The sequence below is a fragment of the Xenopus tropicalis genome, chromosome 6 (assembly GCF_000004195.4).
Source record: "Xenopus tropicalis strain Nigerian chromosome 6, UCB_Xtro_10.0, whole genome shotgun sequence".
Taxonomy (NCBI): Eukaryota; Metazoa; Chordata; class Amphibia; order Anura; family Pipidae; genus Xenopus; species Xenopus tropicalis.
The window spans coordinates 27,801,808-27,822,363 of record NC_030682.2 but is presented as its reverse complement, the minus strand read 5'-3'; the positions used below and the strand labels follow the sequence as shown (position 1 = coordinate 27,822,363).

General features: G+C 37.7%; 2 protein-coding genes across 2 annotated transcripts in view; one reads left to right on the top strand and one right to left on the bottom strand.

The window, feature by feature from the left end:
* malrd1 (MAM and LDL receptor class A domain containing 1) overlaps positions 1 to 19,430 on the top strand; it is a 229,223-nt gene extending 209,793 nt beyond the window's left edge. The window contains 5 exon segments of the mRNA NM_001310114.1: positions 1,494 to 1,576; positions 1,667 to 1,748; positions 4,361 to 4,433; positions 9,970 to 10,032; positions 19,041 to 19,430. Coding sequence (NP_001297043.1) covers positions 1,494 to 1,576; positions 1,667 to 1,748; positions 4,361 to 4,433; positions 9,970 to 10,032; positions 19,041 to 19,112 — 373 coding nt within the window. The 3' untranslated portion in view covers positions 19,113 to 19,430.
* Positions 12,618 to 14,543, bottom strand: LOC116411594. The gene is made up of 4 exons (XM_031904132.1): positions 13,889 to 14,543; positions 13,518 to 13,737; positions 13,318 to 13,401; positions 12,618 to 12,980 (listed from the first exon to the last, which is right to left on the bottom strand). Exons 1-4 carry the CDS (start codon positions 14,316 to 14,318, stop codon positions 12,770 to 12,772), a joined length of 945 nt encoding a protein of 314 aa, XP_031759992.1. The 5' UTR covers positions 14,319 to 14,543; the 3' UTR covers positions 12,618 to 12,769.
* Positions 19,431 to 20,556: the final 1,126 nt, after the last annotated feature.

Below are 20,556 nucleotides of genomic sequence, written 5' to 3'. Positions count from 1 at the left end.
CATTGGATATTGTATTCCTGGCCAACATCAGTGCACTAATTAGATAGCGCGGGCTCTTCTAAAGCACAGTCACAGCCAGCTGATAAATATCCTTCTAATACAAGGGAAAAAAATCAAAGTACATTGAAACCTAAAATCAGCCTTTACTGGCATTGAACTGAGACGGCAAAAAGCTGTTGCAATCAAACAGGAGTTTTGTACCAATGTGTCCTTCAGTTGTAAGGAATATATATATCATCTAAATATTCTACCCACCAGCCCTTTTCCAACGCACTGAAAGCAGGCATTTCGAGGACAAAAAGGGCTACTTCTTACCTAGCCAATGTGAAGGCTTTCTTTGTTGTACCCCTTTACTGCCCTTATTTAAAATGTCCCAAATTCTGATACAATCAGTAGAGCAGAATGAATCCAAAATAGCTGTTCTGTCTGTTTGTGGCTGCAAGCCATAACTAAAACTATCCATCTATATTATGTTGACCCATTTCTCCCCAGCTAGGTGCTTTGTTGGTCTGGCTACCTAGACTTCCAGAGGATGTAACTGGTCTTAATGGCTATCATTAACACCCGCTGTAAATATGTGATGCTTCAGTAAGTGGGTGAAATGGACTTGCATTATTAGCATAACTGTGTAGTATATATAACAACATAGAGCCTTATTATACCTGTGTTAATGGGTATATGAGTAAGCATAAGGGAACAGTTAGCTTAACTGGGTCAAAATTAAGGTCTAGTTAATTATCTTCCCCTTCTTTTACATCCATTCTAAGCTTTTCTAGCCATTAGTTTTGGTCTCTATTCATAGTCTTAGTTGACATTTTTCTGGTGGGCAATATTTTTAAGATTAAATTGGGTATTGGAGGTAGAGGATTGGAGCAAAGTCGTCAAACACATGACACAGAATTGAGAGTTCCATATACTTCAATTGTAACAGCATTCAAAGACATAGTCATGTGGATATTTTTAAAAGGATGATTTTTTAATGGCTGTGTATGGCCACATTCATGTCCCTCACATATCTATACATACAATTGCAACGTAAAGGAGTTTGAAGAGTATACAGTTATCAATCCCCATGTAATCTGCACACTACTTATTGAAATGAATGCAATACTTCTCCCCTGGTCTCCTACAGTAGCAGGACCATCTTCTACTGTCAGTAATTTGCACCTTGAACCTAACATACCTGCTCCATTACAATACATAGAATCATCACCCAAAGTCCTCTCATATTGTCCAAAGGTGTGGAACAGGGATCATGCACTAGGGTGGGGGCAGGAGTGGAATGGGGGCTGTAGGTGGAGAGGCCAGGTGTATCAGGTGGCAGCCAAGATGCCCCTGGATCACTTTGTATCCAGTCTGGTATATCTGCACATACTATCCACTGATATCCACTGCATATTTCTTTCTTCTGAAAGTTATTTACATTGCATGGAATTCAGACCATGTGATGTCACCGTTCTGCATTTTATTAAATTGCGTTTTCTACCATTCAGGTGTCCAAAACAGTGGAAAGGAAACCGTTGCCACCTTAGTGCAATAAAAGTGCCTCCTAAAACAACAGAGGATAATGACAGTGGTAAGGAAGGGATTGCACACATATACAGTATAATGCACTGAGCCGCTATAAGCTGAATATGTTTTTTATACAAATGTTCTGTTTTTACAGGTGTATGGATTGGTATGGGCATTGGACTAACATGTTTATTCGCTGAGCTACTTGTCGCCTTCTTGTGCTGCTTTTGTAAGAGGTGAGACAATTTTCTCCTGTAAAATCATTGCTGATGGACCAGCCTAACCTCATTATAACACTGACATTTGCAATATGCAGAAATGTTAATACACAGATGTATTTATATTAGATTATACAGGATTTATGGAATATAAGTGGGTTTGATTCTTAAGACATAAGACTATGAGGTCCATGGTCAACTGCTTCTTACTGTGCCTTAAGGCCCCCATACACGGGCCGATAGAAGCTGCCGATATCGGTCCCTTGGACCGACTCGGCAGCTTATCTGCCCGTGTAGGGGCAAAAACGAGTGGGCTGGCCGACCGATATCTGGCCTGAAATGGCCAGATATCGATCGGCCAGGTTAAAAGATCCAGTCGGATCGGGGACCGCATCGGGGACCCATGGCTGGCCCCATTTCTTTTTTAAAGATACTTGCTACCCGATATCGCCCACCCGTAGGTGGGGATATCGGGTGAAGATCTGCCCGTGTATGGCCAGTTTTAGTTAGGTTTTCTCTTTGCCCATGGCTCCTAGACAGATTGTTAGCTTTATACCGCAGACACTTCATTAGCCTGAAGCATTTAACACAAAGGGGCTAATTTAGCAACATTCAAATTTCCATAATTCAAATTTGTTGGCACAAGAACTCCCAAATTCAAATTATGGTTTTTCAAAACTCCAATGTTTGGTATTTATTAAGTGCCAAATATTTGAAAACTCATCATCTTAAAGCTTGAAAGTACATGTCAAAGTCAATGGGAGTTATCCTAGGCAAAATGCAATTTTTTCAATTTGATTTTTTTCGAATTTTGGTTTATGCAATTTTTTTTAAAAAATAGTCAATTATGAATTTAATGCAGGGGTCCTAAAACTTTTTAAACAGGGGTTCAGTTCATGGTCCCTCAGACTGTTGGGGGGCCAGTCTAAGTGGGTTTCCTCCCCCCTGGCTATTACCTGCCTGCCTCAGCGTGGTCCTCAGCCCCAGTGCATCATGTCACTGCATCCCACCATCTGGTGCTAATGATGTGGGTGGTAATATAAGATTTTTGAAATATAAAAAGCAAATGTCTTTGTGTAATCTCTTGCAATCTCAATAATACCATTATTGGCTGATTCTATACTGACTGAAGTAGCTCTCCTACTCTCCTCCAGTCATTATGAAGTTGCGTTGCAATTTTTATTTACGGAGAGGAAAACAACAGGACAAGAAAGAAAGGCAATTTCTGTTTCCCTGCTACCAGAGGTGCCATCACTAAAAAGGAATGGACAGGAGCTGCCAGCTCTATGACCACCCTTAGGTGCATGTACAGATTGTACAAGATTGCTACCAAGTAACCAAGAGCTTGCTACCAAGTAACCAAGACCCAATGTTTGCCCATTGGGTCAAATGGACAGATTTGCTGTCAGTTTAACTATATATATATATACACCTGCCTAGCTAGGATACTGTAATAAAGATATCCTTAGCAGGAAGCCTCCAGATGCTCTAATATAGTTTTGCAACATTAGCAATGGTTTCACGAGAAGAAGTACATAAGTCCTTTTGTTCCATAGCTGTGAGTTGCTCTAATTCTTTGTGTAAGTGGCGCTCTATTTGGTAGTCCTATAGAAGACTATCAATTCAATATACCAAGAGCACTTAAAGAAAGGGATTGTTCCCTAAACCTTTGCTGGGATCTCAATAAAATTTCAAGACATTTTGAACATCTCATTGCTGTGCGAGTGCCATTTGGGAATTTAGTTTATTGGATTGATCCTGAGAAGCCCCTAGAAGTAAGCACATCTTTCAATGATCTATTTGCAAAAAGCTTTGGTTGCTAGTATAATCTATTATAAACAATAAACCTGGGAGCACAGCCCCTACAGAAGCTGAAATATGATACAAACCATCATTAATTAAAGTGTTTCTCACAAGAATCAATTATGAAATGCTTGAGTTGTTCCAGGATTAACATTAGCAGGAACATTTATTTTCAGAATCCCTGTGATTAATATTAATTACAGAATCATGGATATATGTTCCTTCTAGCAAAGGATAGGAAAAAAAATTGATATGATTTCATTTTACATGGATTAAAGCTCAGATACTTTGAGTATGAAACAGTTTTCACAGTAGATGTGAAAGCATTTGATATTCATTTGCAGGTTCATTGTCTGCTGGGTAAGAAGAGAAAACAGTGTAAGTTGGTCATGGAGTAGTTTGCTGGGATGCTCACTATGGCTCACTAAGGCCTTTTTCGCAGTCAATTAAAATTAGGGACGCACCAAACCCACTGTTTTGGGTTCAGTTGAACCCCCGAATGCACCCCGTTGGATTCTGCTGGATCCCGAACCAAATCCTAATTAGCATATGCTCATTAGAACCGGGAAGGGTTAAAAATTGCCGCGCGTGCCGCGAGCGGCGAAAAGTTTTCCTCCCCCTACGTAATTCAGATTTGGTTCGGCCAGGACCGTGGATTGAATCCTTCAAAAAAAGGCTGGATTTGTCCCGAATCCGGGATTCGGTGCATCCATAATACTAATAGAGTAAACTCATTTAACCCTTGTTTCAGACTATACAAACTTGAATGCCATTGTCTGCTTTCCCCCGTTTTTAATTAATAAAAGTATATATAATGTCTGTTCCAGAAAACAAAAAGAAAATATTGGCAGTGGCTTCTCAAACCCAGTTTATGGAGGGAACATCACATCACAGAAAGAGGTAAATGAAAGGTTTTGCCCAAATATTATTTATTTTCCCTCATTGTGTTTGTCTGAATTTTATTTGCCATTGACAAAATATGATTTAAGTTAATTGACTTAAGTGCTTTTACTTTTACTATTAACCTTACACAGCATGTTAGTAGTCACAAATCAGTATAGCATAGCTTAGCCTGTCTTAGCTTTCCTTATCTCCAAAGGGGTATGAAGAGTTACCCCAGAAATATCCCCCTGAAGAGTTACCCCAGAAATATCACATTTTAAAAACATTCATTGGCTTCCTTATGGTAAAGGAGTGTGTACTTTACCCTAAAGCCACATTTCTGTTATCCTTTGCCCAAGTCATATTTATTGCCATTTGTATCTATGTACGCAGGAAATATTTTGTGGTAGCAGGCAGAGTATACAAAGGCTTAGTATAAATCCAGCTATAACTACTGTATATTATACATATATCTATGCAGTGTGTACAATAGTGTGCTAGAATTCAGATACAATATTGCTACTAGGTAGAGAAGTAAATAATGAAAGTAATGAATAAATGAAAGGATGTCCCCAGGGGAGCATGGGCTACAATATCAAATGATTACAAATGAGTTCATGGCTTTTCCAAGAGAAAAGTCACAGCAGCTGGTAAAGAACAATACAGTTGTTGGTGACTTCTAATAAAACAATACAGGTCTAACCATTTCCTCCCTCTCTGTTTCTCCATTATATACCCAAGCCATAATTATGCAAACTGTATTCCTCTCTGGCATCAGCACATTCATTTTGTGGTCCACCTACATGCTTCTGTTGCCTGCTATGATAACTAAGGTTCCATCACTAGATAGAATACACTACATCCACAGATTATTCTACAATCCACATATATGATTTAACTCAACAGCCCCTATGTTGGCATCAGCCATCTTCCTTGCCTGCACCCAGAATAATTTAACCAGCCGGGGTGCAGGCACATATTGATGGCAGATATTGATGAAGAATCACAAGAGTTTGCATCTCAGAGCCAATAGTCACCATGTGTGCCTGCACCTTGACTGATTCAATGGTTCCAGTGCAGCCTGCTTTATTCCACAGGCTGAGAATCAGCCCCATGTGTCATCAGCCAGACAGAATCAAAACTATCAAAAAAATGTAAGTTCTTCTAGTGATAAAGTGAGTGGGACATTAGGCAATGATGTTGCAGTAGATATGCCATTCTTTCATTAAGTAAAGCCATTTGGTACAAGGTCACATAAATAAATGGTGACTAACCTAACATCTATTAGTCTTGAAAAATTCTTGTGTACATGGGTAGATAACTGACTAAAGGTAGAAAAGGTCTATCATTCTGTATTTGGTCTGAGTTGTGCCACAAAGATTTATAATATTCCACTTGTTAATGGCTTCACTTTACACAAATCTATACAGGGCAAATACATTTTTTTTAATGTGTCATTTTTTTCTAAATTATTATTTGACAAAATATTATACATTGTTGTCAGGCAAAATATTTTTTTAATGATAGTGTCCCTTTAATGAGCAAAAGGCAACATAAGATGGTCAGGTGTATTTTCTAATCTCAAACGCTTTCTATATTCTGTGGTCGTATTTATTGGTCCTATGTAAAAACCAGTGTTGCCTTTCAGACAGATTTACTACTCTATTTCGGACTCACGACAGGTTAGCTGGAAACAGGTATAAAACGTATTTACAGTCTATGTGCACGAGGCAAGTCCCTGGGTAACTGCAAAACAAACCCTCGGTTCTGTATTTGTTTTAGTCACATCTGAAGGCAGATCTGCTTTAGGTGAAAGCTATACATTCCACTGAATTATTGTTACTAAATTGAGTTCCCATGGCCATACCCTATAAAAGTGATAATATCAAATTAAAGGCTACATTCCAAGCAAAGTCCCTTGTGAGCCACATACAACCCACAGGCCATCAGCTGGAAAGTTCAACCTAGTAAATAGCTCTCGTACAAGTTATATTTGTGTCTTCTGACGGGTTTTGTCTCGGAGGCATTGACAAATCTTGTTACGTACACAGGCAGAGGTTACTGCAGTACGGGGAGAGGGTTCACATATGTTCAATAATTGAGCATTGCATTTTTCAACCCTGGATATAACCGCTTCTTAAAAATCCCAGCTGGGTTTCAAAGTTACGCCATGAAAACTCATTTGTATTCATTTTTTGTTTATTTATTTCTAGAACGACTTATAGAGACAGTGTTACGAAGTTCCGTGTTTAACGGCAGTTAAGTCCAAAGTTGTTGGTCCTTTTGGATCTGAATTTATTGAAGAAGCAGATACTTAGAGGCTGATTTACTAAAATTCATTTTTTTTCTGACCTTGAAAGTCGTATAAACTTGACATGGTATAAATTCGAATTAAACTCGATCATTGTTGTATTTATCAAATGTCACAATAATGCTTCAATCGTTCGTATGAAAATTTTGAGTTTACATTATAAAATCCCAAATTTTTCGAGCCAAAGCCATTAAAACTTATTATTTAGTTAAAATTATTCCAGAAGCCATTTTAGGAGCATTGGCGCTCATTCTTGGAAAACAATAATGTGTTAAAGTTTCACTTGAAACTGGGTGAAATAGAAAACAATAATGGGATTAACTTCCTCTTGAAAATGTGTGAAACAGAAAACAATGAGGGAATTAACTTCCCCTTGAAACTGGGTGAAATAGAAAACAATGAGGGGATTGACTTCCCCTTGAAAATGTGTGAAAAAGAAAACAATGAGGGAATTAACTTCTCCTTGAAAATGTGTCAAGGCTGTCACTGACTATTCTATTCCTCTACTATTCTGAGCCTCCATAGGAGTTGATTCTGTAAGTCAACTAAACATGAATAAATCACGAATTATGGGACTTATTTTTGAAAAACATGATTTTTTCTAGGAAAATTTTTGAAGAACTAGAATTTTCTGAGAAACAATATCAGAAAAATCAAGTGTACTGGCAAAAATCCATGCGTAAATATATCTAAATTGCTTAGTAAATGTGCCCGTTTCAGTAGAACTATCATGTAAACAAAAATGGGATCTTAAATTCATCTCATAGAAACTTTAACATTTCTGAAATCCCACTTCATTATACCCCTCTCACCAATGTGTCTCTCTATATGAAAACTTTAATTTGTTTTTGATGGACAATGAGGTGCAGATTTTTTTGTGTTAAAAATCATGAATTTTCTATATTAAGTGAAAACAACTCTAGAAAGAGGAATGGAAAACTTCAGCTTGTGGGGACATGTAGAAGTCAATAGAAGCTGCCCTAGTCGACATTTTAACTGTTCAGTGTTTTAATCACATTTTCATTATTTAGATTTTTTTTAATAAATAAGGCAACATTCACTTTTTTTTAAATTCAAGGTTAATCAAAATAGGAAAAAGTATTAAACATTCACAAATACATATTTTCATAAATAAGCCTGTAAATTCTTATACAGCATGGGTCTCCCTTTGCCTAGATTCCGTATTAGAAATAACTGCCCATTAAAACAGTGATTCAGATATAAGAAGGCCAGTTACTAATGTTCTTATTCATATTTTTTCAAGTCTTTTAAAATCCAAACACACAATATTTAAGTTTGTCTCAAAAATCACATTGTTCCATTCGATTTTTAAAAATTGAAAAAACTTGAATTTCAAAATAGTGAGAATGTTAAAAAAACATTTCTCCCATCCAGTCTTTCATATTAGTTTTTGAAGATAAATCTTCAAAATTAGTGTTTGGAAAACTTGAAAATACTGCAATATTGTGTTTTTTTCCCATGTGATTTTCTCGAATCACTAAATTAAACACAATCATGATTTGTAATAAATTAGCCCTGTATAGTGAAAAATAAGGGGTTTATTTCACAAACTCCCTTTTCCTTGTAATAATAAAACAGTACCTGTACTTGATCCCAAATAAGATATAAATAATCCTTATTGGGGGCAGAACAGCCCTATTGGGTTTATTTAATGGTTAAATGATTCCCTTTTCTCTGTAATAATAAAACAGTACCTTGTACTTGATCCCAACTAAGATATAATTACCCCTTATTGGGGCAGAACAGCCCTATTGGGTTTATTTAATGGTTAAATGATTCCCTTTTCTCTGTAATAATAAAACAGTACCTGTACTTGATCCCAACTAAGATATAATTAATCCTTATTCAGCAGAACAGTCCTATTGGGTTTATTTAATGGTTAAATGATTCCCTTTTCTCTGTAATAATAAAACAGTACCTGTACTTGATCCCAACTAAGATATAATTACCCCTTATTGGGGGCAGAACAGCCCTATTGGGTTTATTTAATGGTTAAATGATTCCCTTTTCTCTGTAATAATAAAACAGTACCTGTACTTGATCCCAACTAAGATATAATTACCCCTTATTGGGGGCAGAACAGCCCTATTGGGTTTATTTAATGGTTAAATGATTCCTTTTTCTCTGTAATAATAAAACAGTACCTGTACTTGATCCCAACTAAGATATAATTACCCCTTATTGGGGGCAGAACAGCCCTATTGGGTTTATTTAATGGTTAAATGATTCCCTTTTCTCTGTAATAATAAAACAGTACCTTGTACTTGATCCCAAATAAGATATAATTAATCCTTATTGGATGCAAAACAATACTATTGGGTTTATTTCATGTTGAAATGATTTTTTAGACTTAAGGTTTGGAGATCCAAACTACGGAAAGATCCCTTATCCAGAAAACCCCAGATCCTGTGTATTTTGAATAACAGGTCCCATACCTGTAGATTTCAAACATGTCTTGAGGAGCACACCCCAGGTTCTGGTATAAGGATATACATTAAGGAGCCACAACTTCTGGTGTACAACAAGCGCAGTTGGTGGTTAATGTACACATGATCATGCTAGTATCCCACTTTCTACAACATTATCTAAAATACAGGTATAGGACGTATTATCCAGAATGCTCGGGACCTGGGGTTTTCCAGATAAGGGATCTTTTCATAATTTGGATCTCCATATCTTAAGTCTGATAAAAAATCTTTTAAATAATTAATAAACCCAATAGGGCTGTTCTGCCCCCAATAAGGGGTAATTATATCTTAGTTGGGATCAAGTACAGGTACTGTTTTATTATTACAGAGAAAAGGGAATCATTTAACCATTAAATAAACCCAATAGGGCTGTTCTGCCCCCAATAAGGATTAATTCTATCTTAGTTGGGATCAAGTACAGGTACTGTTTTATTATTACAGAAAAAAGGGAATCATTTAACCATTAAATAAACCCAATAGGGCTGTTCTGCCCCCAATAAAGGGTAATTATATCTTAGTTGGGATCAAGTACAAGGTACTGTTTTATTATTACAGAGAAAAAGGAAATAATTTATAAAAATTAGAAATATTTGCTTATAATGTAGTCTATGGGAGATGGCCTTCCCATAATTCAGAACTTTCTGGATAGCGGATCCCTTACCTGTAATCGTTTTTCAGGTTATTATGTTAATCTCTCATGAAAATGCTCTATAATGTATGTTTAACATTTGAACTTTATTTTTTTTATCTTCAGATTAATGATCCTGTTTGCTCAAAAGTCCAAGTCAGTGTCTATCCTTGGAAAACATCCCAAGAGGTAACGTTCAACATCTGTGAAAAATATGTGTCAGACTGAGATTACATAAATCGTGTTTACTTCATCTTTATCTCCTATTCAACTTACTAATAACAGGTAGTAAGTACGTAGGAACGTACGTGCTGGGATATCTGGAGATTTCTGTTGTTTGTTGCATAGACAAGCAACCCACATTTTGTCCCAAGATAATTGTGCTCTTGAATGGAGCAATGAGTCCTTCAAAGTGAAAGGATACCTTCAAGCTAGTGTGTACCTTGTGCTATGGATTGTGGTCACCCCGGCACCTTGGTGCACCCAGTGTATCCTCTCAGCAGAAAATAGTTTTTTCTCCCAAATCAAAACACCTTTGGGAAGGTTTTATAAACCTTTTCAGACATAAGGGCTCCACCCCTCGCTCATGATGGTGTTTCTTAAATCATAAAACAGTGAAAAAGGGGTTGTCCAAATTGTCCTAAGTTCATTAGTGAGTAACCACCAGGCTTCTTGTTTTATATCACTGTCTTTCTATACGAAAACCGAAGGAACTCCAAGCGCACCGGAAAGAGAAGTCTGCTAAAAGCCGGTCTTTATTATTCCATATAAAAACAAAGCGCCTGACGCGTTTCGTGCATGTGCGCACTTAATCATAGGCCTTTCTATACACCAATCCTTATTTTCAAATAAGAAACATTCCTCCAGGAAGATCCTGGTTATTCTTTTCGTTTGGTTTCTAGGAACAACCCCTAAGATCCTTATTTCCATATAAAAATATGCAGAGTGGAAAATATGTCTGCCATATTTTAGGTTACTTCCCTGTGGCTATGTAATTATATTCTAGCTTTGGGTCTAGGGCAGTGCTGTCCAACTTCTGTGGAATTGAGGGCTGGAATTTTTCTGACCTACATGGTGAAGGGTCAATAATGGAAGACAATTTTGACCATTCACCTTTTTTACCTGCACCCACTTCAAACCACAACGATGTTATCACAAGAGCTTTTAAGACCATACCCACATTAATGGTGATAGCACAGCAAAAACCCAAAATGTTATTGCTCACTGCATTTATATATAAAGGCAGAGTATGGCACACAGGCAGCATAGAGCAGGCAGTACATACAGTGACACAATGCTGGCACTGCTCCTACAGTCTCAGGTGTTAACAGGTGAACAATGTGGGTGCTTACAGTCTGAGCCTCAGGTGTGAAAATGCAGGGGTGAACAATACAGGGACTAAAAGGTATGAACAATACAAGGGATTACATCTTTAAACAATACATATGGATTACAGCCTAAATCTGACGTGGGAACAATGCAGGGGGGCAGGTAATCTCAGTATTGATACCCATTAAATCTTACACAAAGCTAAGCCGTCACAGCAACCAGACAGGTTGGGGGCCATACGGGGTGCGCTGGGTTATCTGAAAGCAGTTCTAATGTGTAGCGCTGGCTCCTTCTGAAAGCTCAGACTCAGGCACAATGCACTGAGATGGCGCCTACACACCAATATTACAACTAAAAAAATACATTTATTGGTTCAAGAATAACGTTGAAGTTGTAGAGTATTGAATTATTTGCTATGTAAACAGTGTAATTTAGAAATAAAAAGTAAACCATAAAATTACTATTAACCCAATAGGATTGTTTTTGTCTGCAATAAGGATTCTTTACAAGGTACTGTTTTATTATTACAGAGACAAAGGAAATCATTATAATGGAGCCTATGGGAGGTGGCCTTCCCATAATTTAGAGTTCGGGCAGGTTTTCGGCCTGTAGATATCCGCCGGCCGAGAATAAGCCACATGGGGCAGATATATCGAAATGTGAGATTAGCGCTTTCATTTTAGAAGGATATGTATCGGTGGGCGAAAGTTAGAGTTCACCATTTGATAAATATGTTTCTTAAAATAAAAGGAATAAATAGAAAGTTAATTAATTTTTTGTGTAGTGGGCTCTAATCTCACATTGTAGTAAATCTGCCTCTGAAGGTTGAATGGGGGGCATTTAGTTTGTAGGCAACTAAACATACTGTACAGAAATCATAGGCATTTGGCAGGGTTCTGTGTTTATGGACCTAGGGTGCTGTTAGTTTATCAGCAGGATTATTTGCTCTTCATGCACAACTTTGTGTAGTTATTTGGTTTATGCTTAATAAATTGCATTTTGACTGGTTTCCCTAAAGAGTTTTGTGCTCATTTGTACAGCTCCCAACTATACCAATAAATAAGAAAAGCAGGCAGCCACCAGTTGGCATAATATAGGGAATAAATCCCCTATTACAGAATTGCTGCCGGTCTCTATGCTCTGTCCTAAAGCACTGCAGCTTCCCCCTTAAATAGAGTGTTGTCTGTGTTTAGCAGGGGGTACACGTAGGTTTCCCCTTCCTGCCCCTCACCTACCCCCTAACATGTGTGTCATTCATACACATTAGCCACCAATAATAAATGCTGAAATAAATCTCATTTCATAATCTTTTTAGCTTGTTAACTGTATTTATTCTGTAAAATATCAGGATTTATATAATACAATATAATTATATGGAATATAACAGAAAATATAAATCCCCAGTTTTTCTTCTCTTTCCTGCTTTTCTGCTCTTAGCAGCTCTTTTGGCGCTCCAACTTGAGTGAAGTCTGATCACACCCCCAATCCACCCAAAACCCTCCCATTTTGGGGTCTGTGATTCAGGACTTGGCACATTTGGAGCAATTACAGGATTTCTTCCTTAAGTCTTGAGTAGCAAATGCTGACATTTCAAGTCTCAATAGTCACTTATATCTGACGTGTCTGAACTCTCAGTGTCCACTTGCTGTGATGCTGACTTCTTAACTGAAGCTGATGGTTCATCAGACTCTTCCTCACTCGAGCTCTCATCTGATTCTACTTCCTTTTCTACTTCCTTTTCTACTTCCTTTTCCTTCTCACCGGATAAATAAGATGAGGTCTCATCCTCAACTTGGTAACTAGATTCCCTGCAAACAAAATAAGAACAATACATTTTAATACTCTAAGGAATAAGAGGGGCTTTTATCAAACAGCTTACCCAATATTAGCTTAACAACTTTCTTGAATTCTACTGAAAATTGTAATCATCATTATATTATTATATATTGCTAAAAAGACCAGACATCAAACAACATTTCGTAATAAATTAATGCTTTTGTAATTATTATTATATGTGCTAGACATATAATATGTGCCAAGCCTATCCCCACCCCCATTTCCCTGTTTCTAACCCTCTTAGATGAAAATATATAATAAAAAAAAGTGTTAAGGAAATGAACAAAATATTTTGCACAGGTTACTAACTCTTGAGCTGCTTCTTGAGTGCTCTCTTTTGGTTTCTCTTCATCCACAGAAGTCTCTGTGTCTCCGGTTAGGCAATATAGACAACTGTAAAAAAAAATTAAAAAAGATAAACTTAACAGTTGCTGGAAGCTTCCTTAATAGGACACCAAAATCAAACATTTGTAATTCTAAGTAAGGTAGAAGGGTGTTGGAAAACTTACCATACAACCAGTGATATCACTGAGGTTATTATAAGAAATGATAGAACCGATATCACCACGATTATTGTCACCTTCCCGTGTTTTTCAAGTAGTAAAACAAAGAAATTGCTGTTGTTTGTTGGTTCTGTAGTGTTCTTTGCAGCTGTATTCTTTATGGCTGTTGGAGTCTTACCAGTTGTTGGAACAGCGTTTGCACGGGACCCTAGTGCCCGTGACCCACCTGTATACAAAGAAAGACAGATAAGCAAAGGCTATCATTGTCTGCGCCAAAAACATGTTTGAAATGTCATATCTACAACTGATTTAATAAAAAACAGTTGAATAAAACAATAACTGTATAAAACAATACAAAGGATGCATGAAGAGCTCACCTGAACTTTGGTCTGAAACTATAATTCTGGTTCGGGAAAATGATTCATACAGCTCTCCGTCTAGTGTCATCCAGACTTCATAAGCTCCATTGTCTGTGGCACCGGTGGGTTTGATAACCAAGGTGCAGTTCCCTTTCCTTACAAGCGGTACAAAAAGCTCATATTTCTGGCTGTTATCTGGGAAAGTTCTGACTCCGTCGCTATTCATTTGGATAAGAGGGGTGTATTTTCCATCATTTTCAGAAATTTTACCCCATTCAAGTACCATTTTGGATGCGTCTATTGGACGCACTGCAACAAACTTGCAGGGAATAAGACTCCGGGTATTTGGCCTCAGAGTCAGGCGGTGGTGTAAAACATCGAAATCTCTTATCTTCTTAACTGGAAGAAAGTAAAGAATTTTACCGTTACAGTTACAATCTCTCAACATTACCCATAGTCACAAGCAAGCAGGTCAGCTATGAGCAGCCGTGTAGGTTACAATCTGACTGACCAATAAAAGCTAACAGAGGGGGCAAGGGGTAACAGAGTTAGAGATTATATGGCTTCAAACACATAGGGGGGCAGTTCCCACCAGAGGAAAATACATTAGAATGCTATATTTACCTGGCGCAGAATCACAAGGGCGCATGAAGATTCCAATGCTCATCACAATAATGAAGAAATAGGGGCACCTGGGACCCATCACTGCTGCACAGGAGGGTTTCACACAGGTCTCACCGTTCTGCTTCTATACAAGCATGAAAAAGGAGGAAGAGTTTATTACAAATAAAATACATATGAAAAGTATATTTAGGGGTATATTTATCATGCTGTGTAAAAAGTGGAGTAAAACATCACCAGTGATGTTGCTCATTGCAGCCAATCAGATGCTTTGCTTTGATTTTCTAACTGTTGAAATCTAATTGCTGATTGGGTGCCCTGGGAAACATCACCAGTAATGCTTCACTCCACTTTTTACACAGCAAGATAAATATACCCCATAATGTATAATATAATGTAAAGCCTACACAGGCCTGTTAAGGCTAAAAGCAACATATGAACATCTAACTGCCTCTTTGGCTCCAGTTTTCTAACTGCTTCTATCCACGCACACCCCTCACCCCCCGCATGTGCAACGGCCATTTTAAAAGGCAGTTTTACCTACAAAAACGCTAATACTTTATTTCCCACTGGACCTCTGACTGTTTGTTTCCCCTGTCTTTATACCTTTTTTGTGTATCAGTGAATTTCTGTCATAAATCTATTGCTCATCTGTGCCAGTCTATCTTTGGAATACAGTTAAAGTCATTTATTACTTTTTATATACTCACATTTCTCTTTATAGAAGAATAACCTACTCCACGAATTTTATTGAGTTTGGTTTTCTTTGGTCTACAAATGTCTGAGTTTAATTCTTCATCTTTTAGAAAATATTGATTGAATAACAAAGTAAAATGTGTTTGAAAATATATATAGACAAACAAAATTAGGTGTATCATTATGAATGTCTAAAGACAAACTGAGCTGGGATCTACTACACACAGTATTATCCCAGCTCTCTTGGTGATGTCATAATGTCCATATAAGTTACCGTAGCAACAGCTGTTTGTGATGTCATAATGGCCACATTAGTTAACATAGCAACATCTGCTGCTGATGCCTTAAAGAGCATTTTAGTAACCATAGCAACAAGCCTGTTGACAATGTCCTAATAACATAAACAAAAATAAGTAATAAGTGTTTTTTTTCCATTTATTATGCATCAAAAGTGCAACAAAACTGAAAATACAAAAGCCATTGAACATCTACAGACATATTCACAGCGGGTCTTCTTTTATTGGAAGTGGTTAAGAAAATTACAACAATCAACTCTAAATAAAATAATGATAGGTTTGATTACTATTTAAGTTGGTCTAGACTTTTCAGTTATTTGCTTCTCTGGTGTAATCTACATGGTTACATTTGAATAATCCAACAGCCGCACAAATTGTAGGAGTAAGAGAAAAGGGTTTTATGAACTACGTTGCACTCTGTTTATTAAATAAAAGTCTTATTTCCAATCTGTCTATTCACCTGTTGTTATAGGGTTATTGCTCCTGGGCAAAGTTTGTGCCTTTTATTACATATGGGGGATATTTGGTATTGTGCCGGGCAGGAGAGTTTTTCATCTTCAGATATCAATGCCTACTTCTATATGCTGTCCTGAAGCAGTGCACAGGAGACAGTCCTCAAGCTTTTAAACATTAAGGGAATACTGTCATGGGTTTTTTTTTTCCAAAACATATCAGCTAATAGAGCTTCTCCAGCAGAATCCTGCATTGAAATCTGTTTTTCAAAAATGCAAGCAGAGTTTTTCATTTTGAAAATTCCCATGGGGCTAGCCATATTCTTCATTTCCCAGGGTGCCACAGCTATGTGACCTGTGCTCTGATAAACTTCACTCACACTTTACTGCTATCAGAATAGCACTCAATAATAAGAAATCCAAGTCCGGCTTGAGTCTCATAGGCAGCATAGGGCAGGCAGAGTATGCTACACACAGGCAGCATAGGGCAGGCAGAGTATAGGACACACAGGCAAGGTAGGGCAGGCAGAGTATGGCACACACATGCAGCATAGGGCAGGCAGTGTATGGTACACACGGGCAAGGCAGCGCAGGCAGAGTATGGCACACACATGCAGCATTGGGCAGGCAAAGTATAGGACACACAGGCAAGGTAGGGCAGGCAGAGTATGGCACACACAGGCAGCATAGGGCAACCAAAATATGGCACACACAGGCAGGATAGGGCAGGCAGAGTATGGCACACACAGGCAGCATAGGGCAGGCAATACATACAGTGGTATAATGCTGGCACTGCTCCTACAGTCTTTCTGAACAGGTAACCAATGTGGAGGCTTACAATACAGGAGCTTAAAGATGCAAACAATATAGGGGATTACAGATGTAGACAATGCGGGGGTTTACAGCCTGAATCTGAGGTGTGAACCATGCAGGGGGTCAGTAAATCTCAGTGCTGATACCATTAAAATGTTACACAAAGCTAAGCAGTCACAGCAGCCAGACAGGTGGGGGGGGGGGGGGGCAGCCATTTGGACAGCACTGGTCTAGGGCATAAAGTATATCTCTGTAGAAAGTGTTTTATAATTTTCCTGTTTTCAAAGTCTTTCGACCCTCCTCATCTCAGGGGGAGCATTATTTAATTTGAAAAAAATCCCAGACTGGTCTGTAATCTGCAACTGGAGACACCAAATAGCAGGAATTTGTTTTTGCAGACAATTCACTGAAAATTATTCTGACTGCTGAATGTTTGCTTGGTTTTATTTAGTTTCTTTTCTCTTCAGCTCTTTGTTATTGTATTGTCATATGTAGCACTTCTTATTGCCCCAGGGACATTTATAGCAAAACATGCTGCACATTTTCACAGACTGTGTCCAAATAAAGTCATTGCAAAACAGCTTCCATGTTGTTTGCTTTAGATTTTCCCATTTATATTTATTTATATATAACTACATGCAAGCTGGGTCAAGATCCACACATACCACAAAACAACAGGACAGTTTTTTTTAAAGTTCAAGACCCCTATCAATGGGATCCCACATTTAGTCTACAGATAGATACAAAAAAAGCATTGCCGTATCCACTAATAAGTTATTGTTTAGGTTATTGCAAGGTTAAAACTGCTAAATTGTCAGTTGCCCATATATTGGACACTACAGGGATCACCTAAATGAAGCTGAGGATAATGGGAGCTACAACATGAAGCTGGCCAGTATTCCTTTATAAACTATAACAAGAATTCATTAAAAATTCTCCTATTTCATTATACAGGTATGGGACCTGTTATCCAGAATGCTCGGGACCCAGGGCTTTCCAGATAAGGGATCTTTCAATAATTTGGATCTCCATACCTTAAGTCTACTAAAAAATAATTTAAACATCATTTAAACCCAATAGGATTGTTCTGCCTCCAATAAGGATTAATTATATCTTAGTTGGGATCAAGTACAGGTACTGTTTTATTATTACAGAGAAAAGGGAATCATTTAACCATGAAATAAACCCAATAGGGCTGTTCTGCCCCCAATAAGGGGTAATTATATCTTAGTTGGGATCAAGTACAGGTACTGTTTTATTATTACAGAGAAAAGGGAATCATTTAACCATTAAATAAACCCAATAGGGCTGTTCTGCCCCAATAAGGGGTAATTATATCTTAGTTGGGATCAAGTACAGGTACTGTTTTATTATTACAGAGAAAAAGGAAATCATTTTTCAAAATTGGAATTGTTTTCTTTTAATGGAGTCTATGGGAGATGGCCTTTCCCTAATTCGGATCTTTCTGGATAATGGGTTTCCGGATAACGGATCCCATACCTGTACATCATATTTAATAAAATAGAATTCTTAATGAATCAGATGAAAGTGAGTGCAGGACTGGCCAGACCAGGGATGACTGACGTAGTTGGCCAGCTTGAAGTATATTGCCATATATGGGCAAACAATCCCGTTTGTTTAAAGGGGAGGGCATTTCTTTGTAGCTTCATCTACAGAATGTCTTAATTTCCTAAATATATTGATATGGGTGAGTGTAGAGAATGAAAAATACGGTGTGCATATATTTTGCCAATATGGAAAAGCGGAAATAAAAATACAGTAGAAAAATGAAGAGCCCAAATGGCAATATATGTATTAGGCAGTCAGTGGGTTATAGGTAATTACTGACTCATTAACGTAAGTGTGAGAATAATCAATGTCCAGGCAGCAGAAAAGTCGTTTTTAAGACGAAAATTTAATTTTATTAGGACATATAAAGGGGGGTCTAATGTCTATAGCAAATATTTAGATGTTTGCTTGTAGTCAGGTGCCAGTAAATGCTAGAGGTTGATTGGTTGCTATCGGTTACTAGACCTGGTACAAACTTAGGGCAGTTCTCTGGCTTAGTTTCATGCACGGACATAGAACAAATTCAGCTGTTCCACCATGGTTCAGCGGGATCCTGATAACAGACCTAAATAAATGACATTGCTTCCTTCTAATGGCTTCATACGATGAGCTTGGAATTGAGGTGAAAATGTCACAGAGTTCTTATTTACTTGCATACTGTACACTATGCAGAAAAAAAAACTATTCCCAAATTCTCAGACTTTATTCTGTTTTATTTTCCAGCAATTTAACAAGGAGTCAGACATCTGCTCATTCGCCAACCCTCTCTATGGCAAGAAAGAAGACAGCATGTAATTTAGATGTCAGGATAATTTTACAGACTTCCCTGTGTAAAACTTTCAGAAGACAAATTCTAATATCATTTACAATTAATGTAAATACCACCTGCTCCCAACCACTCAAAGCAGGTACTGCGCTGCCTCTAATTATATGGGAAATGCATTCAGCCCCTGTGCGGCAGAACCTGTGCCATTATTATCCCCCTCAAATACCCTACAAATAGTTTGTTTCTATATAGATATGTTTTACCTGCCCCCACCACTGCACCCCATGTTTCAATAACAATAAATAAAACAATGGAAATTCAGAATTGCTGCTGCTTTCTACTTATTCAATATTTTAAGACCAGTTGCTTGTTTTTTATTTGGACCAAAATATATCAAGTGATTCCTAGTTCATACCCCTTTAATCCAACACTGCGATCGGATGTAGTAGTCTATCTGGCAAATGGACATAGAGCAACCCAAAGATCTCCTGAGGAAAGAACAGTCTTTTTTTCTCCCTATAACAAGGTAAAATTCAATTTTATTTTCTTTTATTGATATTAATGGCTTGGAAAGTTGTCAAGGAATCTTTCAATTTTTCGTTCAATTTTTTTGCCCAAAGCATCCTTAAGAGTTTAGCCTGTATAGCATAAAACTGCAATGTATCTAGCACTAAGTTCAACTCAGGAAGACTATAGTAGACTTTAGTGTCCCATTAATGACTAAAAAGCTAGGAAAACAAGTTCAGCATGGGTCCAGTTGGGCAAACCCATGCCTGAACCAAACCTGTAAATTACTCCCCATCCCGTGCCCAATCCTACATGCAAGTTGTCTACTTTGAACCCAACCCGGGACCCATGGACCAGAAGTGACATCACCATTGACCAGAACTAATGTTACTCCAAGGACAGGGAAAGGAAATTACCTTTTATCTGGGGGAGGCAAGAAAATGAGAGCCTGCAATCGACCCCCATATCAAAAATGGAACCCACGGACTGCCTGCATGGTCATGGTATCACTGTTTTCCACCTGAAACCTGACCATTTTGTGGATATTCCATGTGTGCCCGCAGGTACCAAACCCAATGCAGGACTCTAGTATCAGGGTGTTATCTTCTCAAAAATACTGGGGCACAGGCCTGTTATTAGGGCTATGCATTCATGCCCAAACCCAATGGCCCAACAAATTCACACTGTTTTTTACAATCTCTTTATATTGATTCTTTCAAAATTCAAGGCTACAGCTAAAGCTCATTTTGTTACATGTTTTCTGATTTATAGGTCTTTGATCTCTGATTAAGAAGTATAGTTTTTTTCTGAACACACCCTCATCTTGGTTGCAATGGCTTTATTAACTTTAAATATAGAGATCCAAATTATAGATAAATCCCTTATCCAAAAAAACCCATGTCCTGAACATGAATAATGAGTCCCATACCTGTAATTCCATATTGTCATGCTAAACGCAGATTCAAT

Bases quoted from the DNA above. Each gene is read 5' to 3' on its own strand.
- LOC116411594 (XM_031904132.1), bottom strand. From the start codon at position 14,318: ATGTTGAGAGATTGTAACTGTAACGGTAAAATTCTTTACTTTCTTCCA. The intron at 13,738-13,888 runs GTGAGCTCTTCA...CTTTGTATACAG, and splicing joins AGTTTCAGACCAAAGTTCAG to GTGGGTCACGGGCACTAGGG. The intron at 12,981-13,317 runs GTTAGTAACCTG...TTTTGTTTGCAG, and splicing joins ACTCAAGAAGCAGCTCAAGA to GGAATCTAGTTACCAAGTTG.